Source organism: Chelmon rostratus, chromosome 6 (assembly GCF_017976325.1).
Source record: "Chelmon rostratus isolate fCheRos1 chromosome 6, fCheRos1.pri, whole genome shotgun sequence".
In the NCBI taxonomy this organism is placed as follows: Eukaryota; Metazoa; Chordata; class Actinopteri; order Chaetodontiformes; family Chaetodontidae; genus Chelmon; species Chelmon rostratus.
The window spans coordinates 20,286,985-20,303,713 of record NC_055663.1 but is presented as its reverse complement, the minus strand read 5'-3'; the positions used below and the strand labels follow the sequence as shown (position 1 = coordinate 20,303,713).

At 41.6% G+C, this 16,729-nt stretch overlaps 1 protein-coding gene across 1 annotated transcript; it reads left to right on the top strand.

The window, feature by feature from the left end:
• Positions 1-2,821: 2,821 nt before the first annotated feature.
• dhtkd1 (dehydrogenase E1 and transketolase domain containing 1) lies at positions 2,822-15,373 on the top strand. The gene is made up of 17 exons (XM_041938774.1): positions 2,822-3,043; positions 3,325-3,477; positions 4,924-5,135; positions 5,235-5,429; positions 5,618-5,887; positions 6,094-6,265; positions 6,515-6,713; positions 7,406-7,718; positions 7,806-7,890; positions 7,978-8,117; positions 8,218-8,368; positions 8,476-8,582; positions 10,244-10,408; positions 10,521-10,603; positions 10,852-11,018; positions 13,762-13,847; positions 14,108-15,373. Exons 1-17 carry the CDS (start codon positions 2,848-2,850, stop codon positions 14,207-14,209), a joined length of 2,796 nt encoding a protein of 931 aa, XP_041794708.1. The 5' UTR covers positions 2,822-2,847; the 3' UTR covers positions 14,210-15,373.
• The last annotated feature ends 1,356 nt before the right edge of the window (positions 15,374-16,729 follow it).

Here is a 16,729-nt window from a genome sequence, read left to right as displayed (position 1 = left end):
GAAGAGAATTTCTTAAAATTTCCAGAGCGATTAATCAGTAATGGACGTGAATACTTGGACTCATTTATCAAGCGAAGATCTCAAACTATTGCTGGTTCAAGCTTCTCAAATACCAGGATTTGCTTCTTCTTTCGGTTCTATTGTACATTTATTATATATTGAGATTTTGGGCTGTCAGACAAAACAAGCAATGTGAAGACCTAGGGCTGTGGAAAATATAATATTAAAACGTATTGTCTGGCATTATAAAAATGAAATGACAAATAATCATCAGATTAATTGAATTGCCACCCTTCTCCATAGAAAACCTCTAAAATCCAGACAGTAACCCCAGATAATACATATTTTCCAAATGGTCACTAACTCACTCGATACATTAGTGGATGCAGCTCACTGACAACACAGTCTGGTTTGATTTTCCACACCATCGGGGATAAACTTGTCTCATACTGGGGTCAATAATGCCCAAACCACCATTGTTAAAGTGGCCACAGAGTCTCCAGCTCAGGAAGGCTCAGATCCTTTTATACTTATCTATATGATCAGTCTGCAATTTTAAGAATCTCACTGAGGTTATTTTGAAGTGAACGTGTTTACATTTTGTAGGTTATTCACCCGCCTCAGCTACCAGAGACTGTTATTTCCCAGAGTCCCATTCTGCAGAGCCTTGAGAATGGCCGTCTGTATATATAGAGAGAACCATGGCTTCACCAGCACAGTGATATCAGTATAACAGGCAAGAGATGGAGTTATTTCTATCAGGACAAAGAGAGCCTCACCTCACCTTTCCACCAAGACACAACATGTTCTGCTGCATTGCATCAGGGTCTAATGACTGTGTTGTAAGAGGAGAAACTGGCATCTCTGCCTCTTTTTCTACACAGTTTCCTCTGTTGTTGAATTGGTATAAAAAAATGAGCTGTATTTAGAAGCTTTTTCATTTTGGGCTGCTCAAATCAAAACCTAATGTTTCAATGTGTTTGGGATAGTTGGAAAATGTTCTACTTTCCAGCACAATGGCCCCAATTGTACAAGCAAAATGAGTTCAGCCAGCCAGAATGCCTAAAACATTTATAATAATATGAATTTGTTTGAGTGAACTGTTTCAGAGGATATCCTGAAAACAGGAAATGCTGCAAAATACCTCCACCCAGTGGCAGAGATTGTACCAGAAAATAGCAGAGATGTTGTCCCAGTCTGTTTAGCAACTGACTGTAAATCTTTGCATTGTTTGCAAGCATTTAAAGATGCCATGGCAGTTTGGGTCAGCCTTTGAGTATGGGTTAGGAGTTAAACTGTACAAATACAATACATTTACAATATGCAAATTCCTGTACTGCAGTTAAGTTACTAAAAACTACAAAATATGAGAACAGATAGAAGTTGAGTGAGTTGTCGCTCCCCAAATAAAAAGACAGGGATTTTTCCATTTCAGACACTAATGGGCCTGCTGTATGTCTAACGTCCCAGCACCCACAAACCCAATCAAGTGAGCAGATACAGGAACTTTAAGAACAGCTGAGAACTGATTGTAAACCATGTTGCAAATACATTTTCATCTAAGACATTCTGAACTGGAAATAAGGCTTCAGAGCACTGGGCGCTGCTGCTGTTACAGTTAATGAGGCATTTACACAGCTGCGGTTAATATTTGAGCCTAAGGTCTCAGCTGTGTCAACTCAGGCTGTCCTAAAATGCTAAACAACAACAACAACAACAACAACAAAACAACAACAACAAAAAAAACAAAGCTGATTCTGTCGTAAAAGGAACAAAGCTAAGATTATATCAGAGCCAAATTGTTGCTGCACATGGCAAATTAGTTATGACTGTCTTCTCTTTTGTATACGTGGGTATTTTAACTCTTTCTTTGACATTCCATGAAAGTCTTGTGGAAATGCAATAACATTTTTTTTGTTCAGTGTCTTAATAAGATGTTTTGCCACCACAAGCCTCCTGAACATTTTAATGCACCTTGATATAGACTCTGGTCTCTGTAACTCTACTGGATGGATGAACACTATTCTTTCGAAAAGTGATAAGCGCTGTCCAGAACATTAAGGTCATAGCTTATGATTCACATCTGTTTACTCTCTTTTATTCGCCACCAGTCTATATATATGCTAATGGTTATTTTTAGAAATTAATAACTAGTGAAAGCAATATAGAGAGAAATCAAAAACGGTCATTTTGTTACCAAAACCACTTGAAATCTTTCCGTTGAAAATGTGGAGTAAAGAATTTACAAGGAGCCCATGAACGCAGCGCAAGTCTCGTTGCTTGATGACTTGTTGCGCAGCGTCACTAGGGCTACTTCAAGTACCTCCTTTCTTCAAACATTTTTAGAATGCTTAAAAATAATGCACCGTTGCTCCAGAATGTGTCCTCGCGCCAGGGGGAATTTAGTGAGCAAAGAATAAACACAAAAAGCAACATAGAGAGACAGAAAATGGACAATTTTCTTAACAAAACACATGAAATCTTTCCGTCCAAATGTGGAAAAAGAATTTACAGGGGGCACTGTGAACGCAGCACAACTGTCGTTACTTGATGACACTTGTTGCGCTACGTCACGCGGGCCGCTTCAGTTGTTTCGAGCATTTTAAGCTAGTTTAGCTTAAACATTAATGGACCGTTGCTCCAAAATGTATCCTTGTGTGGTACAATTACAAACCCGGTGCTTGATAAATCTGTGAGAAAGGTGACAAAGAACCGAAACATTAAGCACTTCCTCGAAGCAGGATTGGGGAACAAGTACATGAACGTCAGCCAATAGGCTTCAGATGCGACGTCTCCTCCCATAGCCGTCTCCGCAGTATGGCCGCTGTCCTGTAGTGGGTGGCGTGTATGGTAAAGCATTACTTTTCAAACATGTCGGCCGTACTTTTCCTGAAGAAATCGCTCAGCAGACTGCCATCCTGTGCCGCTCGCCAGGTTGTCGGCTGCTGTTATCACACCGAAAAAGGTGTGTACGGATACCGACCCAAACAGAGCGGGGGCCAGCACAGGCTGCAGAGGGAGCGCATCGCGGTACTGAATCAAGGTCAGTATGGGGTTAATTCACAGTGTGGACACTTTGACATCACCCGAGATGAAGGCGAGGTGTCTCTGCCGTGATAAAATAACGTTTCTGACAAAGAAACGCACTTTAGTTCTTGTTTGCAACACTATTTTATTCCAGTATTCGATTTATACACGTGTCAAGTATCTCATTCAAAGTGAAATTGTTGATTTCGATGATGATTTGGTCGCCATCAGTGAACTGATCTCTCTGAAGCTGGTTTAGGACAGCTCATCCTGACTGTTGTTCTGTCCTGTGCTCAGATCATGCTCTGTCCCGTCTGGTGGAGGCATACAGAGAACATGGGCACAAGGCTGCTAAAATTAACCCCTTACAACCCCAGACGCCTGTTGCTGACAGTGTCCCGGAGATAAACATGCTGAATGGCACCATCAGAGGACCGCTCAACACCTCAGGTACCTGACAGCCGTGGGTGGAAACCTGCAGGAAGCATGCTTTACATGTGGGGTTGATCACGATTTCTACTCTTTCCTTTTATTTCTCATATACATGCAGCATTAAGTAATCTCATTGGTGAAATGTAACCATATACCTTTACTCGAGCGCTGTCTTTAAGTACAAAGTTGAGGTACTTGTACTTTACTTTAGTCTTTTCTAAAGTCTAGTCTAGTCTAGTCTCTTGTTCTACTTCTACTCCACTACATTTCAAATGTACATGAAATGTACTTTTTTGCTTCACCACAATAATTTGACAGCTTTAGTTAGTAGTTACTTGACAAGTTCAGATTTTTGCACACAGAGCTGTGCACAAATGTGAACAATATAACAGTACATATTGTAACTGAACATAGGTAAATCATTCTGGCACATCCAGACGTTCCTGTCTGTCTGGCCACATAATTGTTCAATTTAGGAGACATTTCCAGGAAAAAATGATGAAGAAAGGTAGTAGGTAAAAATTTGCTTGACAGAATTTGATAACTAGTTCAACAATTTTGTATGTAATGACTCAAGCAATAAAATGAAGACTATTAGTTTTATTGGGAATGACTACTCAGCATCCATGAGTATAGTTCATTTTGACTGATGTGACATACGCAAATGATAATGTTTAAAACAGCAGAGGATTGTATGAAAGCAACTGACACATGTCCAAAAACATTTGCAATTGCTTCAGAGGAAGGAGAAATTACTACTATGATGTTCACAAATGACTAAAACATTTCATGGTTCCAGGTTCTCAAATGTGAGGATTTTCTGCTTTTAATTTTAGCAATTTTCATTATTATTATTATTATTATTATTATTTTGGTAATTTTGAGGTTTGTGCTGTTTTTTGACAAAAATTATTGTGAAAGTGTCATTTTGGGCTTTGTGTCATTGATCGGCAATTCCCACTATTTTCAGAAATTTCACAAACCAAACAATCCATCGATTAATGGAGAAAATAATCAGCAGATCAATCCATCATTGACATAATCATTAGTTGTAGTCTTGTACGAAATAGTATATACGAAACATTAGCTGTATCTCAACCAACTAACAGTAATATCCTGCTCTTACATTAATGCATGAGTCAAAATAAAGTAATATAATAATATAAACGTATGTCACAGGGCCATTTTTCTGCATTTTCTGTTTTTTTAAGTCACATACTTCCTCTGCCACTGTGTAATCTGGACCTGTTAAGGGGATTTTACTTTGCAGCTAGAAAGTCATTTTTCATACATTTTCATCTAATGTGTGATCAACCTTAGAATTTTTTTTTTTGCTTAATTCAGTACTTAAAGTCTTGATTACATAAGACTAGAATCAAAGACAGTGGTGCAGGACTGGAGACCATTGAAGAAAAAAAAAGAAGATGAAACTCACTAAACATGAAAAACATTGTGCGTCGGCAGGTCTACGACACTTTGGCAAAGCGGAGGCCTCAGTGGAGGAGGTTCAGGCCTACCTGGAAGAGGCCTACTGCGGCCACCTGTCGGTGGAGACCAGTCAGCTGAGCAGCCTGGAGGAGAGGGAGTGGTTCGCTGACCGCTTCGAGGAACTCAAGAAGAAGAGTTTCTCCACTGAGGAGAGGAGGCAGCTGGCCAAGATAATGCTGGAGTCTCAGGTAGATCCAAGACAAAAGAGGAAGAGGATAACATCCATGTACAATGCAAAAACAATGCTGCATATGTTAATTTCATGTATTTTCTCTCACAACCTGTAGGAATTTGACCACTTTCTGGCCACCAAGTTTGCTACTGTGAAACGGTACGGAGGAGAAGGAGCGGAGAGCATGATGGGCTTCTTCTACGAGCTTTTCTACCAGGCGGTGCACAGCGGAGTCACTGATATTATCATCGGCATGCCGCACAGAGGCCGACTCAACCTCCTGACGGGCCTGCTGAAGTTCCCACCAGAGGTTAATTAGCCCCAGACAGCCGCATTTAATGAGACATGTGTACTTTCAAGTTGTCCATGACCTGATAAGATTAGTTTATTTTGCTCCGCTCTAATCAGCAGCGCAAGTAAACAGAAAGTCATGGCCAGCTACCAGACAACAAACAAGGCTAAGATAACATCACTGTTCCTCCATGGTGTTGTCTCCAGCTCATGTTCCGTAAGATGCGTGGCCTCAGCGAGTTCCCGGACACCTCGCCCGCCATCGGCGACGTCCTCTCCCACCTCACCTCCTCAGTGGAGTTGGATTTCGGAGCTGGACACCCTCTTCACGTGACCATGCTGCCCAACCCGTCCCACCTCGAGGCGATCAACCCCGTGGCTCAGGGCAAAACCCGAGCCAGGCAGCAGCTCAAGAAGGAAGGAGACTATTCGCCCAATGACAGCGCCCAGCCGGGGGACCACGTCGTCTGTCTGCAGGTACTGATCCACAGCAACTAATACACACATGCAGCCAACATGTGTACAAGAAGAGCAACTTACAGCTAATAATACTTGTAGCCTTTGTTTGATAGTGACAGTAGAAATACTAAGAGGAAAGGTGGGGAGCGACAGAGAGGATTTTGACATGCAGTACAGGTCCAGTGTCTGGTCTAATGTCTGAATCTGTGTCCTCCTCTCCACAGGTCCACGGTGATGGCTCTTTCACTGGCCAGGGGATTGTTACAGAGACGTTGACCCTTTCAAACCTCCCTCACTACAGAGTCGGTGGAAGCATCCACCTCATTGTGAACAACCAAGTGGGCTACACCACCCCATCCGAGAGAGGGAGATCCTCGTTGTACTGTAGCGATGTCGGTCAGTGAGCCTCATAAATATCATGCGAATCAGTAATTAAACTACTTTCTTATGAGGCCTAGGAACATCTGTCAGAATGTATGTGAAAATGTGCAAATTTAAAGTATTTGAAAATAGGAAATCAGTGTACCTTTTGTGATAGGAACCTATTTGATGTGATTAGATTTTTGATGTGGTAAGGCTTATGATTTGTATTAAAAATATCACAGGTCTTGTATACTGTTACAAGCACTCAGATTTGTATCACAGGTAAGATGGTGAACTGCGCCGTGATCCATGTGAACGGAGATGATGCAGAGGAGGTGATACGGGCCACTCGGCTGGCCATGGACTACCAGCGGCTTTTCAGGAAAGACGTCATCCTGGACCTGATCTGCTACCGTCAGTGGGGCCACAACGAGCTGGATGAGCCTTTCTTCACCAACCCCGCCATGTACAAGATCATCCGGTCAGTTAGATTCACTTTGTTTACTTTGTATCTAACACATTTTCACCATCACCTAGAAAGTTACTGTAACATATATGACACATTTTGATTTTTTTGAGTTCTGTTGATATTTAGCTGATTGTGGATTTAGCTGTTCTTTTATCTATTTTTCTAGGAGAAAGTTACTTAAAACAGGTGTCAAAAACATATACAGTGAGATAGGCATGTCTGAAAACATTTCAGACATGCTGCTATAGAGTAAGCACTGGTGCGACTTTTGTGTAATCTGCAGAAGTTTTTGGGCTCTGACCAAAGAGACAAAGTTCCTTCAAACAGGAGGTTTTCTCTTGGTAATGTGTAACTTAAGTTTTGTTAAAAAAAATCTCCATCAGCTCCTTAAATCTGAATCTTGTAAGCGCAGCTGCATTTGAGAGTGTACAAAGTTCCATAGTAAAAACAAACAAACAAAAAGCTTTAAATGCTTTCTGTGCTATGACTGGGGTGCATCTTGACTGACAGCATATTGTTTGGAACGTCTTGAAATCCTGTGTTTGTAATTTCTTTTCCCAAATAGAGTAAAGCCAAGACAGTTTATTTCATTTTTTTAATAACAAAACTATTTTTCCACCACAGATATATTGTAGATTGTATATATACTGTATAAAAATACTGGCTGATGTCTCAGACTTTGTCACATTGTCACACCCTCACAGGTCTCGTAAGAGCGTCCCTGATTCCTACTCAGACCAGCTAATCTCTGAGGGTCTAATGACCGATGCTGAACGTGACCAGATCAAGTCCAAATACTACGGCATGCTCAACGACAAGCTGTCCAACATGACCCTGTACAGCCCTCCACCCACCAACCTGCAGGGCCGCTGGGGGGATCTGGTGGAACCCCAAGCCAGAGTCAGCACCTGGGACACGGGTGTCCCCGCTCCCCTGCTGCAGTTTGTGGGCGCAAAATCTGTGGACATCCCTGAGCACATCCAGCTGCACAGCCACCTTGTAAAGACCCACGCACAGGTGCGGCCATCGTTTCTATTGGACCGTCTTGTGTTGACATGGCAGCAGCTGGGATGATGATTTTTTTGTCTTCCTTTGTGATCTCAGGCTCGGCTGCACAAGTTGGAAGATGGGACCAAACTGGACTGGTCCACAGCAGAGGCTTTGGCTTTCGGCTCTCTTCTCTCCCAAGGTCAGCTTTAAGCAGGAAGTACATCAGATCAAATTTAAGAGAAATTTAAGAAATTGATTTGTAAATTTCAAATTATTGTTATCACAGGCTTTAATATTCGAATCAGCGGACAGGATGTTGGAAGAGGCACGTTCAGTCAGCGACACGCCATGGTGGTGTGTCAAGACACTAACGACACGTTCATCCCTCTGAACCACATCAGCCCTGAGCAGACAGGTTTCCTGGAGGTGAATACTTATAAGCCAGATTAAACATCAGTGTAAACTGTCCAAATCATGACATTCATCAATTTTAATATGAAAAATGTGCCGTATTGTGTGTATTTAGGTGTGTAACAGCCCGCTGTCTGAGGAGGCTGTGCTTGGATTTGAATACGGTATGAGTATCGCACAGCCGAAGCTCCTTCCCATCTGGGAGGCCCAGTTTGGAGATTTCTTCAATGGAGCACAGATCATGTTTGATACCTTCCTCTCTGGAGGTGAACTTCTGCCTACTGGTGCTTTCAACAGATTCACAATTTTGCCCATTATCTTTTATTTTTGGAAAAATCTTCGCACATCAGATGTGAAACTGCTGTGTCCCCAGGTGAAGCCAAATGGCTGCTACAGAACGGGATGGTGATCCTGCTGCCTCACGGCTACGATGGAGCTGGACCCGAACACTCATCCTGCCACATGGAGCGCTTCCTCCAGGTCTGTGGAGCTGTAATGTCACATTTACATCAAACCAAGTTACCAGTTTCTAATTTTGTGTAAATGGAGTTTATGTCAACATCCCAGTTGTAATTTTTAACTGGGGAAACTCAGATTTGGCATTTAATGTAATGTTAGCACATGAAAACCAAGCAAACATGGCCGCCTCAGGTCATTCATTCATAAACACGGGCATCCATCCCCTCTCTTATCACGTGTTTCGTAAAAACTGGCATAATTACACACTCAATCGTTGCAAATTCATCTGCTGTTGTTCAATGATACACCAAAAACATGATGGGAGTTTTCATGGAGGCTTAATGTTTTACCTTAGCCAGTGCAGAGGTTACCTCCTGGTCAAGTTGTGACACTGTGAAAAACATATTAAAACTGAATGTGATTACTTGCTCAATTGTAGACAGTACAAAAACAGTATATTTAATTTTTTATCTCTTCATTGATTGTTTTAAATATATGCTTATTCTGAAATATATTTCAGTATATTTAAATTTACGCAACATTTGTGCAAAAATAGTGCAAAATACGTCATGGTATGGTAAGAGTCGTGGTACACGTCAGCCCAGGCCAGTTTTCTTCAGTACAAAGGAACGTAATGCAGCAGAGAGGACGTTATTTACAGGCCATTAACAAGTGAAATCATTAACAAACCCACAGAGATAATGTTTCTTAATTAGCCACCAGCAGTCAGCACACAAAGCGACATGAGATTGAGGCTGTGTCGGAAATCCCTCCCTCCCCATTCTCTACTCCCTATATAATTGACACCCAGCAGTTTACACTATTGTGAGAAGTGAATTGAGATTTCAGACTCTTAAGAATCATCGTCATTTTGCAGCATCACTGACATCTTAAGTGTCACACAGAGGTTATGTTTGATCTTTAAATGTGACTCATTGCAGTGTGGGGATGTTAGCTTTAACACATGCATGGACGCTATTATTTTACTCCATTATGAGAATTTTTATGAAACAAAAATATAAAGTTCACACTGAGAATTAAAACACTGCAAATGGAGCAGGGTAAATGGAGTGTGCTGTGCAGTAAGTGAGGAGTGATTACAGACATTATGCATGTCTGAAATTGTTTTCACAATGCAGTCCACTTCATGGTGCATTTGCCATTTTTTTAATGTCTGAATGTCTTGCAAGATTTATTAGAACCTGGATTCAAATTAGTGCACATTGCTACATAAAGGAGAAGTGTTCAATCATGCACTGCACAGATGGAAAATTGGTAAATCGTTGCAAGAAAATCGCTGATTTTGAACTTTTCACAGACCAGCACACCTGGGTTCAGAGGAACAGAATGTTGTTTTCAAAGCACAGCTCAATCTCTGCTTTTTTAAAGAAGCTTTTTAAGAATTGATCAACCTGCAGATTTAGAGAAAAGGTCAATCACTTCATTCTTTGAACATTAACCACATCTATCTTCGTTGTTATTGGTAAACTGGTGGGATTATCCAGACATCAGGACCTCCACGTCTCTGCTGCTCAGTGCCATCACATTTATATCCTGTTATTGAGACTGTAAATGTTCATGAGTTTGGATGTTTCTTAACCGAACTTGTGTGTTCTAGTTGGTTATGTGTTGTGCTATATGTTGCCTGAATGATTGCCAGCTGGCCCTCTTTTGTCTCTCAGATGTGTGACAGTAAGGAGGAGGGCGTGGACGGTGACAATGTGAACATGGCTGTGGTCAACCCCACCACTCCTGCTCAGTACTTCCACCTGCTGAGGAGACAGATGATCCGTAACTTCCGCAAACCTCTCATTGTGGTTGGACCCAAGACTCTGCTCAGATTCTCTGTAAGCCGCTTGGATGTCGTAAAGAAGAACATTTAACAATTTGTGCTCCTTTACACAGATATTCCCATGCATGCAGCTGAATGATGTTTGTTTTGTTTTGTTTTTTTTGCAGGGGGCAGTTTCCAGTCTGGCTGAACTGGCTCCAGGAACATCTTTCAGACCAGTGTTGGGTGATACTTCAGTCTCAGCAGAAAGGTACAGAAGTCACATTTGTTTCATGATTGTGAAGACTTTTCTAATGATTGTAATGTATTCTGTTGTTTAGCTAAACTAATTATTCATTATTATTATATTTAACTGCAGGACGTCATAATTGCAGTTTTCATGGACTAGTTTTCTAAAACAAGAGCGTTTCAATAAAAGCCTGTTAAAACTTTCAAAACACTTCAAAAACATTAACCCTTACATTAAACCTTGCCCCTTTTTTTTCTTTTTCCATGCAGTGTCCAGAAGGTGGTGCTGTGCTCAGGGAAGCATTACTATGCCCTGCTGAAACAGAGAGAGACATCAGCAGCCAACCAGACCACAGCACTCATCCGTGTGGAGGAGCTGTGTCCGTTCCCGCTGGAGCCTCTGCAGCAGGAGCTCAAAAAATACCCCAAAGCTAAAGGTATGTGTACAGTTAGTGGGCAGACTGACTTCATAAGTGCCATCACAACAACAGCTTGTATGATTTCAGTCACTGTGGAAAAGTTCATTTCTGTGCGTTTTGTTTTTGGTTTTTGCTTGTCCTGAAAACCAGGGCCTGTTTATGAGCAAATTAACACCATCGCAAATCTAATTTAACAGCTGTGAACGTTTCAGTGTGGAGGACCCGACTGTGTTCCTCACCGTGCGTCACTATTTCTGGTCTTCCGGTCGACTTAGAAACCAAAATCAGTTAATAGTTTTTTAATCATGACAATTTCTGTGGTTCCCAGAGGGATGTTTTTAGGATTCACATTTTTATTTGTACTTTTTACATAAAAATTCTACAGCCCCAAATCCAAAAACATGGTGACGCTGTGTAAAACGTTACTACAACAGAATGGGATCATTTGCTAATTTGTTTGACATATACTTAATTGGACTTCATTTAGCTTCATTTAGGAGTAACAAAAGGCTGGGAAAGTTGTGGAATGCTCCAAAAACACCTGTTTAGAACATTCCACAGGTAAACAGGTTGATTGGTAACAGGTGAGAGTATCATGATTGGGTATGAAAGGAGCATCCTGGAAAGGCTCAGTCGCTCACAAGCAAGGATGGAGCGAGGTTCACCACTTTGTGAACACATGATTGTATAAAGGATGTTACTACATGGGCTCAGGAACACTTTGTAAAACCGTTGTTGGTAAACACAGTTCATTCGCAGATGATTGCGTTCTGTTTTATTTATACAGCATCCCCACTTTTCATGTAGACAGAGGTGCATATTCAGCTCTGTTGTCCCTTTGTGTCCGCTGTTCTTTGCTAACACTCGCTTTTTCTATGCTTTGCATATGTCATGATTTTTGAGGCAATTCCCTGTGACACATTACATAATACTGCAGTCTCTGTCACTGAAGCACAAGAGGTTCTTTTCAAGCACAAAGGCAACTCATCAAGCTTAAAGATGCATTAAAACAACATTATTAGCTCAATGGTAAAGAAAATAAATAAAATTAAATAAAACACAGGGACCAAATAATAAACAACAGAATAAACCTTAATAATAAAAACCCAAAATGTAATAGAAAGCAGATGCAAACAGAAAAGGGCCTTGATTCAGAGCAGGAGCCTCAGATCCTCCAGTTGTTTGTTCCAGGTATGAATGTCAAGCAGAGAAACTAAAAGCTCTCCATGTTCTGTTTGAATCCTTCTGCTTTTTCGAGAAAACTACCAAGGCACCATCACAGTACAGTGCTGACTGAAAATACATACACAGAAGAGTTTTCTTAGGTTTACTCAGACTCAAGTCCTTCAATTCTGCTGCTGCTTTATTTTCATTTTGTAATTGTCCTGATGCGGTTGTTGAAATCTTCACTGATTTCTGGTTTTGTCTGTAAGGGATTCAAAGTGAGCAAGGACCTTTGACCATTACTGACAGCATAAAGTAATTTCAGTTTTATCACTTGGATGATTGGGCTATTTCTTCAATACACTTGTTCAGAGATTCAGAAATGACAAAAGCAGCTACATAAGTGAGTCACAGCAAGTTGAAAGCCATTCAGCAGCTTGTGGCAACTTCAATAGAAGACTGACAGTCACTTTTATAAGTGAGTCCTCAAGACAACATTTGAAAAGGGAAAGAAAGAGAAGAAAAACAAACGCTGGTGTATCAGCGCCAAAAAACAAATCTTAAGTGTGAGCATCACCAGAGTGGTCTTAACTGTTCCTTATTTTGTCCACCCTGTGTAGCTGAATGTCAATCCAGACTACAGCTGTGGTTGCTTCATTGTGTTTTGCAAGACTTTCCAAGAATGAGGAACTACAAGCTCCCAGTGTCGACATCCTTCTCTTTAAAACCTTTGTGTTTGTGCGTCGTCTGCTGTGCTCAATACAGATGATGTTCACTCTTCTTCACATCAGAAGAGGAGGATGAGTTTACTGGCAGTTTTCACATAAGAGAGCTCAAGTTCTGAAGTCTCCTCTGGGCTTCGCACTGTTCCAACTAGTCTTTGTAACTCAGTGCAGTCTTTCAGTGAGGGCCTGTGTACCTGACACCTGAGTACCTACAGCGGTTGTTATCACAGTTTGAAGTTGTTGGCAAATGCAGCTAAAAACAAAAATAATCGAGCTGCAGCACAATTTTGTTCATTATCAATAAACCTGCTGATTCTTTTCTGGATCAACTGATGAATAGTTTGGTTCATTAAATGGCATAAAATAGTGAAAATGCCCATTATCATTTTCCAGAGCACAAGGGGACATATTAAAATTGCTCATTTTGTCAGACCAGCTCTCCAAAACACAAAAATATTCAAGCTACTGTCTTAAAAAATATCAATTGAATTACATCCATTTCTATTTCTGAGTGAGTTGCTTGAAACACAGTTGGGTGAGGGTATTTTCAGGGGCTGGACTTTTTACAGTTATCTGCATTGTTACAAATGTCAGTGTGATTCTGAGAGAGGCTTTCTTATGTGTGGAAGGAAATGTTAAAGTTCAGGTTTTCACTTCAGTTCTCTGTTTCAGTGTTTTCACCCCCCCCCCCGAAAACACTGCAGCAAACTCAGTTTCAGTTTGATGTTTGTTTCAGTTTGTGCTCAAACAGCAGCAGAAGAACTCCCTAACTTATATGAACGGCCATGATTGTTGTGAACTCGCCTTGAAAAACACTGAATAGCGTCCTCTTTTACTTTGTTGTCATTCATTTTTTTAAAATCCCCCCACAGAATTTATATGGAGCCAGGAGGAGCCTCAGAACATGGGTCCCTGGTCTTTTGTAGCCCCCAGGTTTGAAAAGCAGCTGGCCTGCAAGGTGAGCAGTGTTTCAATAAATACAAAGGTTATGAAATGAATCGTGGATATCTCACACACACACACACACACACACTACTTGTGTCATTGTTTAGATTGTAGATTGTACAGTTTTTATTTATTTCTTTTTAATATATGTCTTGTCACAGAGATTTGAGAGTAACACAATTTCGATTCTCTGTTTGTCGTGTACATACTGCAGAATTGACAATAAAGCTGACTTTGACTTTGACACTACACTGTCTCCTCTGTCTTCCTCAGCTCCGGTTAGTGAGCCGACCTGCTCTGCCCGCCCCGGCCGTCGGTATCGGGATCCTTCATCAGCAGCAACAAGAGGCCATCCTCACCACTACCTTCTCCTAAGACTCCACAAGACTGGAAACCAAAGTAACCAGTGAACAAGCATCAGTACTACTACACTACACTACATGTTGTATCTGTGGTGGTCTTTCCACCATCGGCGCCAAATGTGCAAGGCTGCAGCACGGCGGCAGTGTGTAGGATTTAGTGGCATCTAGCAGTGAGGTAGCTATGTGAATACCCCTCACCTTACCCTCTTCTACAGTGGGTGCAAAAAACCCGAAAGACGCTCTCTGGAGTCAGTGTTTGGTTTGTCTCTACTGGGCTACCGTAGAAACATGGCCGACCCAAACCCTCATTCTCAGAGCTCATTCTGAGGTGACAAAAACACACAATTTCTTCTTTTCAGGTGATATTACACTAAAGAAAACATCACTCTGAATATTATATTCCATTTCTGCGTATAGATGCACCTAAATCCTACACAGTGAACCTTTAAGATAATGTGGATTGTGCAGTTACAAGATAAATTGATCAATGACATAAAAAACTTAAAGAGAATAATGTTGATAATTTTATTTGTACTCTTACAGTCAAAAGCAGGTTTGAATTATAATGTTTGTGATTTGAAGGCAAAGCCTGAGCCCCATTCTCTTATTGACTATGCCTCTATTCTATATGTGTGAAGTTACAAAGCAATATGGCAAGAAAAGAGATGAATCGAGGCCTTAGAGCCGATGTTTACAGCGTGATTGTAGTAAAGAAGCACTTATACCTGACCGTCACATTTGCAGCACTGGTGACTGTTTCTTACCTGCATCAAGCCTGCAGACTTCACACGTCAGGAGTCTGAACTGTTTAGTCGTCTCATGCGTTCGGTCCACATGAGTTGTTAATTTTTGTACTGTTCTTAACAACAAATACCACTCGAAGTTGTTAGAAATCTCTGAGCATTATCTTTTAAGTATTTATGTAATGGGAGTCCTGTAACTGGATTTTTGAACAATCAAAGAGAGTTGTTACCTTTTTGATTGTTAAACGTTTATCCAACCTTGAGTTAGATGTATTTGGACATTTCCTGGTACGCATTTGAGAGGTGAGCATTTTTACTAAGTGGTTTAAACTAAGACTTGACCTAAAAATAAAGGCACTTAATGGTGAATGCAACTAAACCAAATCTGAATGTTCGAATGGAAATATTTTCAAATAAATCTATTTTCGTGTTTATGCATCATGTTTCTTTTGTCCCGATGTCCTGCCTGCACACCCGTTTCGTTTGACTTCATGTAATGTGAAAAGATGGTCTTTCAGCTAGGTTTGACATTGATAGCTGTGGATTTGAGATGCAGTTTAACTCTCTGTGAGCTCCATTGTTGAAGCTAATCAGCAACTGTGACTCACACAAATCAGCAGCTGCTGGAAGAAGACGGCCTCAAACGGACACACTGGAGGGTAAACCCGGGTGAATGTAGTTCACCCTCCTTTTACAGCTTGTATTCAAAGTGAACGTCATTATAAATACTGTTATATACACGTAAATGATGTGACATGGTCTCGTTTTATTGGTGGGTGCTGTTTGAGTGACTCCTCGTCACTGGATGCTACAGCTACACTGCGGGAAAATATTTGAACAGGAGGACAGAGGGAGGAAAAACTGGAGGGTTGACGAGTGAATTTACCATATTTTCACTCAGCTCCTTCTGGAGCCACAAAAGGCTTTATACAACCCTTTTTTACATATGCAGTAGTAATACCTGTAAGACCTGTGAACAGCCGGTGGAGCTCCTCTTGAATCCATTTTCTTCATATTTGCACTTCATCCTGTTTCTGAATTTGACTCCGGGTCAGATTCTTTGTATGTGCACACGCACTTGGCTAATAAAGCCGTTTCTGATTCTCAATCTGTTATTTCATTTTCCTCGGCCTGTTCTGGGTTAGGATCCCCTCGGCCTGTTCTGGGTTTTCCTGCTTTTATTTTCAGTTAAAGGTTCCGTCTGAGTGATTGTAGCTGGCCTTTTTTGCGTTTGTGCTTTTTCAGTTCACCGGTTCATGTCTGCACATTTCATCCCGGGTTTGAAGCCGTTTGACACCAACAAGCCAACAAACAGACAAAACATGGAAGAAACTGTGTGTTTTGGTGGGGGGGGGGCAAGGGTCACCTGCAGCGCACGGGCCCCCCATTACTCCTAGCTACGCCCCTGCTCTTACATTTCCCATGAAATTGAAAGCATCTGTTTGTGCAACAAGCAGCCACAAACTTGCTGTAAGAGTGAACATGCCTGTAGGCGTAAACAGACCGTGACACTGTGGAGTCCAGCGGAGTTTCCACCGGGCCGGAGGTTTGGTGCAATGCGAACACTTAAATCGCTCATTGTGCACGCTGTCAGATAGACGGGCGGGAGCAGCAACCTCCCACTCCTCCTATTGCTATAACAACCACAGGGCGGTCGGTGTGACTTGGTGGCACAGCGGCTCGGATGCGACTGCCAAGTGTCATCCTCCTGCAAGAAGCCCGACCTGAGCTCACCGCATCGCCGCCTGACGCCGACTGAATCCCGCCCGGTGAGGAGGAAGAGGAGGAGG

What these genes read in the sequence shown, in the direction of transcription:
- dhtkd1 (XM_041938774.1), top strand. Translation starts at nt 2,848, where the DNA reads ATGGTAAAGCATTACTTTTCAAACATGTCGGCCGTACTTTTCCTGAAG. An exon ending in TGCTGAAGTTCCCACCAGAG is followed by an intron (nt 5,430 to 5,617) that starts GTTAATTAGCCC and finishes TGTTGTCTCCAG; the next exon opens with CTCATGTTCCGTAAGATGCG. An exon ending in GTTGTACTGTAGCGATGTCG is followed by an intron (nt 6,266 to 6,514) that starts GTCAGTGAGCCT and finishes TTTGTATCACAG; the next exon opens with GTAAGATGGTGAACTGCGCC.